General features: G+C 35.6%; 1 protein-coding gene across 3 annotated transcripts in view; it reads left to right on the top strand.

Moving 5' to 3' along the window:
• LOC108977131 (facilitated trehalose transporter Tret1) overlaps positions 1-6,971 on the top strand; it is a 15,779-nt gene extending 8,808 nt beyond the window's left edge. For 2 of the 3 annotated variants that reach the window (XM_018946685.1, XM_018946684.1), the window contains exons 2-5: positions 4,562-4,842; positions 4,902-5,093; positions 5,376-5,684; positions 5,867-6,971. In XM_018946685.1, the coding sequence (XP_018802230.1) occupies positions 4,563-4,842; positions 4,902-5,093; positions 5,376-5,684; positions 5,867-6,651 (1,566 nt within the window). In that variant the 5' untranslated portion in view covers position 4,562 and the 3' untranslated portion in view covers positions 6,652-6,971. Of the gene's footprint in view, positions 1-3,309; positions 3,433-4,561; positions 4,843-4,901; positions 5,094-5,375; positions 5,685-5,866 lie in introns of all 3 variants that reach the window. The other variant, XM_018946686.1, reaches the window with a different exon arrangement.
• Positions 6,972-7,186: the final 215 nt, after the last annotated feature.

Genomic DNA, 7,186 nt, shown 5'->3' with positions numbered 1-7,186 from the left:
TTTATATTTCTATAATACATATTTATGCTATATAAATTACGTTACTCATATCTATGACTTACACGTAATATTATTATACTAAGTTATATTATATTAATATTGAATCTAACATATGTACATATATCTATATATGTATATAACATATCTATTTTCTAAAACTTAAAAATATTCCGTCATGATCACTATATGGTGTTTCATATGTAATACATGAGGTCATTGCTGGATCCATGTTTGTCCATACCCAATCTATTGCTGTTTGCTGTTTTGTTGCGGCGGCGTTGTCCAAAGTAGATTGAAACCCCAACTGTTGTAATCGAGCCTCTAAATCGTCAGTTGTTGTGAATCGACATAATATGTTAAAGTCCCCAAGGACTACTGATGGTCCATTAAACTGCTCATTTATCTGACGGATATTATTCACCACTTGCTCTCTGAATTGTGGTGGTCTATACGTGGGGTTCCTGTACACAAGTGATAAAGAAACTGTCGAATTGTTTACGTTTAATAGTTGGTAAACGTTTGCTGAACCTGTGACGTTCCTTGATAATGATCATTCGGATAGATCTGGGCACCGATCTTGTTTTGAGTATATTAGAGGCCGTTGGCCGGGTGTCGTCGGGATGACCTTGTTTCTCCATCAAGGCGTGCAATAAGATTATAGCCCTCTGTTGGAAATTCTTCTTGAGATAAAGCAGAGAATACCAGCAAAACAAATCAGTTTATCTGATCTGATACCCGCAATATGCTTATTTAGACTCTTTACATTTTCGTAATAAATATCCAGGTGTTGTTATAGCATGTCGTCAACGCACCTTCTGTCCTCAATCTATTAAGTTGAGTTTTAATGGGATCCTGCTGTTCAAATGGGTTCGGAGGAGAAAATTTCCCAATTATATATAGTCCATTGGCATTTGTGACTCTGCTACATCCTACATATAAAGCTGACCTGCTAATTCTGTCCTCTAGATGAACCGCAACTTGAGCGTACGTTCCACCTTGGCTTTTATGTATCGTGATGGCTGCAGCTGGAATGAAAGGGAACTGTCTACATTCTATAGTTATTTGTTCATTTCGCTTGTATACGAATAATCGGTCCACGCTCATGATTCTGCGAATTTCATCCATAGTCGCACCACTGTGCTTTCAGGTCCAGACGATTCAGTTTGATTAATTGGATGTCAGCGTGTGTCAAATTTCCCTCTTACATGTTGTTTAAAGCGATGGCAAATTCTTGATCTTCACGCTGACGCATTATTTCGGTGAGCTCGAAGTATCGAATTTGATCCCTGAATTGCACTGTAATGATCATTGCCATTCGGCGCAAATATCCATCGATCTCCTACTAGAGAATAAACCACGACAAATTTACAGAATATATTTCGTTAACTCAAAAAGTCTTCAATGCAAGCATTTTACTCCGACCGTTTAGTGAACAATTTTTTTGGAGATTCCATTGTTGCCTTAAAAAATAATCCATACCAAAATTCGCGAATATATCCTATCAAATGCAAAAGTTTTCCATACCAGCACTAGATTCCGATCGTTCAGTTTGTATGGAAGCCATATGTTATAGTAATTCGTTCCGATCAATTTTTTGGAGATTATATTATTTCCATAATCCATGTAAAATTTCGTGAAGTACTACGTCAAATACGAAAGTTTTCCATACAAGCCCTTGGTTCCGATCGTTCAGTTTGTATGGCAGCTATATGCTATAGTAAGCCGATATGAATAATTTCTTCCGATATTACATTATTTCTATAGACAATAACTCATACGAAATTTCGTGAAGATACCACTTCGATTAAGGAAGTTTCCCATGCAAGCATTTGATTCCGATCGTTCAGTTTGTATGGCAGCTATATGCTATAGTAAGCCGATATGAATAATTTCTTCCGATATTACATTATTTCTATGAACAATAACTCATACCAAATTTCGTGAATATATGTCATCAAATGAGGAAGTTTCCCATGCAAGCATTTAGTTCCGATCATTCAGTTTGTATGGCAGCTATATGTTATAGTTAACCGATCTGAACAATTTCTTCGAATATTACATTGTTGCCTTAGAAAAAAATATGTACCAAATTTCGTGAATATATCTTGTTAAATGTGAAAGTTTTCCATACAAGAACTTGATTCCGATCGTTCAGTTTGTATGGCAGCTATATGTTATAGTGATCCAATATCGGCAGTTCCGACAAATGAGCAGCTTCTAGAAGAGAAAATGACGTTTGTTCGTATATATACAGACAGACGTACAGGCGCACAGACAGAGGGACATGGCTAAAACGACTCAGCTCAATATGCTGATCATTTAGATATATACTTTATAATGTCTCCGACGCTTCCTTCTGGGTGTTACAAACTTCGTGACAAAATTAATATACCCTGTTCAGGGTATAAAAAGTGAATCTCGTGAATCCGCCGTTATTTGCCTGATATATATCAGAATCATAGCAAATAGTTTTTATTTTGCTTTTAATATAAGCAAATTAAATCAAAAATTAAGCTTTTATTAGAATAATATTTGAAGATAATCGGAGGCCAAACCTTTCATAAAAGCAAACAAGGCAATTTTTAATCAAAAATATTTTGCTTTTGTAGCTAATGTTTTGCGGAATTTTTCGCACGAGTAGAAACTGGCATTTTGTGATCTTTGTACATTTCAATATTTTTTTAAGAAACACATGTTATCCTTATTATAAGTAATATAATTCAAGTTACTAAGCTTTAACAAAAGTAAACAACTATAAGCATATGCTTTCGATTTTAATTCCAAAACCGTGATTCCAAATGAACACTCGAACAATGAATATGGATATACCTCGTCATTGTTTACCAATCTTTTTTAATATTCTCGTTTTAAATCGGTAAATGTTCGATTAAATAATGTCCTTACTCCATTAAAACCTTAAACTCAATGCAGCAAGAGTCATTTTGTTAAAACTCTTTCTTGTGGCGATGAATATGTAATGTTTTCTTTTTTTTATAAAAGAATCTTAATTAGCAGTCTTTCTGTGCATGTTTCCCACTCCCATCCTTTCTGTGGACCACAGTGTACTCAATCTTTCACAGCTTTGCGCAATGTATGAACTGTAAATAGCTCTAGAGTCTAGACAGTCCAATGTTTACTGAATCAATTAAAGCGACATGCTGATAAATTATCATATCGCTCCAATATTGACCGCTGCTCCGCATCATTGGCGTAACGCGCTGGTGTGGTGGTGTACAACATTTTGATTAATGTTGATTGATTTTAAATTAATTGTTTATTACACAATATTTACTCTTCTTCCATATGCAGCTGTTCGACCACTTGCCATGGAGCTTTGCAGATAACGGTAAATAACACCGAATGTGGTAAAAAAGAGAAAGAGGACAAACATTTTGATTATAGGACCCTTTATCTCTCCTTAGGGTGAAAACGGTAACTTTTTAACAAATTCCTATTTCAATTAAATATTATTAAATGAATATATTAATATAATATCACCATAAAAATACGAAAGTCTAGGTAAAAAACTCTTTACTGAGCGCCCTTTTATGTATTATATAATAATATATGTCTGACAGTTATCGCAATCCTGTTCAATTATGCATGTATGTACATATGTATGTACTACCAGTATACTTTTGTGCAACATGTTGTTTAAATGTACGAAGGTAACTGTCAGTAACTTTGAGCGCCGCTCAAAACATTGCATTTATTAATTGTTGGAATACTTTGTGCAGTATCAAATAACCTAAGGATCTTATTAAATCATACGTAAATTGTTATCGATTGATTTACGTACATGCAAACCTATTTTCATAAATCCACTTAAATATAAAAAAAAAATCAGTGCATGAAGTACCCTACTTACTTCTTATTACCTATGTATATATAGACATATAGTATATCGGGGTGAACCGATTAATACTAAGTCTACAAAAGTAAAACGAACATTTAGAAAAATTCTAGAATTGGAACAAAATCTTAGCTAAACATCGCAGACTAAGTAGTCGTTTGCGTTTCAAAGTCAATGCTTAATTTCTATAAAATTTTATTATGATATATGGCAACGTTGTGGACAACATATAATATGTTTTACAAATGTTTTCCTATTGGAACCAAGGTTGATTATTTTGTTTACATGTTCTTGATTTATACAATTATATGGTAGCTTATTTCCTGCTATACCTCTGTGTACGCTAGGTAAGCTGATAGGACCAACAACGATATTTTCTTCAAAGACGAGACTCCTTGAGTGCTGCCAGACTACCCCTCCTTACAAATTTACGTTTGATAATTACAATGAAGATTAATCACCGAACATAGACTAATTGCTGTTTCAACACCAATTGGCACAAAATATTTTCATTAATTAAAGCTTTTTCAATGTCATGCAATCTCATTATATGAAATTTCTAAAACTTCTTCTGGTCTTCTGGTACTCAATGCTTACCATATGTGGAGAAATTTCGAGTTTGATAGGTTACATAATTTAATACTTTTGTAATATTTGATTATCATTCAGTTATTTATTTATTTTTTCCTTTTTATGTCAACACAACAGTATGACCGAAAATAATCCCGTCAAATCAGAGGAACTGGAATCTCTGACCACGAAAAATGGTAAAACAGCGCAAATTGTTTCAGGTCTTAATAGACCCACAGAAAAAATACCGCTGGGCGAACAGAGTCGTGCAGTACGACGTCAAGAATTAATGGTACTACTTGGTAATATTGGATTACTCTCTACCGGAATGGCGCTGAGTTTGCCAACAGTCACTCTGCGACAGCTGATGGATCCCAATGAGACTGTTCATCTCAGCGAGTCACAGGCTTCATGGTTCGGTAAAATAGTTCGAATGAATTGCTTACAGGCCAATTTTCGATTATATTTCAATCTATAGCTTCCATCAACACACTTTCATGCCCACTCGGTGGTCTACTCTCCGGATTTTTACTGGATAAAATGGGTCGCAAAAACACACTCTATGTGTTGAATGGCATCGCACTCGCTTCATGGGCTCTGATGGCTTTAGCGGTGGAAAGTAATGCCGATATTGTTTTTATACAGCTGATGGTGTCGCGATTTTGTATAGGTGAGTAGAAGTGACCACATACATATATTTTTATCGTCCAACTGCAAATTAGGAATTAAATAATTTTGGTTATGAAAAATAAACAAATATCAATAATTTAAATTTTTGTCATTTAAAAATAGTAATACAAAATTTTATAGACTGTTGGCCATCCGTTCGTTTTCTTAAGATTTTCCAGGATTTATTCACACTATTGTTTTGTTCCTATTGCTTTTAAAAATAAGGTCCTAATATATGTACATAGGTATTAAATTTAAAGTTATAAATTGCTACCATTTCAAGGTATTGCTATGGGAATCGCCAGCGCACCAGTCGGTGTCTACTCCGCCGAAATAAGTTTACCGCGTATACGTGGAAGACTCATTCTTGGCACATCGGTGTCAATTGCTGCGGGTATTCTAGTGATGTATATAATGGGATATTTTATTCGTAATGACTGGCAGTTAATTTCAATGATTTGCTGTGCCTATCAAATAGTAGCGATGCTTTGCGTTATTCCAATGCCCGAATCGCCCAGTTGGCTAGTGTCTAAGGGGCGTTTTGAGGAAGCGAAGAGAGCGCTCAATTATTTTCGAGGATTGGAAAAATCAGGTAAAATTTGAAAAGAACATATTAGCTTATATTCCACACCTATCACTCAATTAACGTTGAGGGACACTTATAGGTAAAAGACAAGCTTGGAGCTAAACACCTCTAAAAATTTAGTGAATAAAATTGTCTTAATGACTTGACAATTAGTTTTAATTTCATTGCTTTCTCTCCCAAAATTTCAGACGAAATCACACATCCGGAAGTGCTTGCCGAATATAACTTACTGCAGAAATCTATCCAATTGGGTGAAGGTGTAAAGAAACCACCATTTTTGAAGAGCATACGTGAACCAGAAGTCTACAAGCCACTTCTTATACTCATGGGCTTGTTCGCATTCCAACAGTTAACAGGCATATTTGTTGTTGTCGTTTACGCTGTGCAAATCTCACAAGAGGCTGGCGTCAATATAGACCCATTTATGTGCGCTATCTTGATCGGCGTTGGACGAGTCGCAACCACAGTTCTTCTAGGAATCATTTTGGAGAAATGGGGACGTCGTCGTTCGGGTATTGTATCGGCGCTTGGTATGTGCGTTTGCATGTTCCTATTGGCCGGCTATAACTGGTGTTCATGGCTACAACTAATTCCATATTTGCCGGTCATTGCAATTATTGCCTTCATTATCTTAAGCACATTCGGGCTCTACACGTTACCATTCTTCATGATATCGGAGCTCTTTCCGCAGAAAGTGCGCGGAGCAGCTTCGGGCCTGACAGTGGCGGTGGGCATGTGCTTCGCCTTCATCTGCATTAAAACATATCCGGCGATGAAGAATGCATTAGATAAAGACTACTGCTTCGTTATTTACGGTATAATGGCATTCATAGCGGCAGTTTATGTATACGCCGTGCTACCGGAGACACGTGGACGGACATTACTCGCTATTGAAGACCAGTTTCGTACTGGCGTTAAATCGCAACGTTATCAAGCCGCTCCATTAGAAATGCAGGAAGTGTCCGTGAAATGAGCCAATCGAGTTCACGGAAAGTGCTTTAATTAATTAGTTGTTCTTTGTTTACTTTAAGGAAGTGAAAGTGATTGTTAATGAAAGCTTTTGTATTGAGTTGTTGCGCTTTACAAATGATGCCAATAAGTAGATTAACAGTTAACTGAAACCAATTTGAATTTAATATTTGACGCAAACAAAAACAAAACTTTCGAAAAGAATAAAACTTATGTAAAACTTAAACTGTGATAGGTTTTGGTCCTGGAAGAAGATTTTATTACATTTAGTGGTTTAAAATCTAATGTTTACAACTAAGATGAAATACATTTAAAATATATCAAAAAAAAAAAAAACAATATAGTAATTAATAAATATTTGACGGATTGAAGCCTAAGGGAAAGGTGGGAGGGAGAATCGCTTACAGTCAACGATTATTTGACCTTTTTCGGTAGTATCCAGCTACTTTGTTATCTGACTTGTTAGTGTTACAATGGATTCGCTAGAAAGTGCAAAGCTTGTAGAGAGGCCGCGCTTACATCAATTTGGATAGGTTGGG

This window comes from Bactrocera latifrons, unplaced genomic scaffold, assembly GCF_001853355.1.
Source record: "Bactrocera latifrons isolate USDA-ARS-PBARC rearing strain unplaced genomic scaffold, ASM185335v1 scaffold_84, whole genome shotgun sequence".
Lineage (NCBI taxonomy): Eukaryota > Metazoa > Arthropoda > Insecta > Diptera > Tephritidae > Bactrocera > Bactrocera latifrons.
Note: the sequence above shows the minus strand (reverse complement) of the source record. Positions and strands in the feature narration are given on the sequence as shown.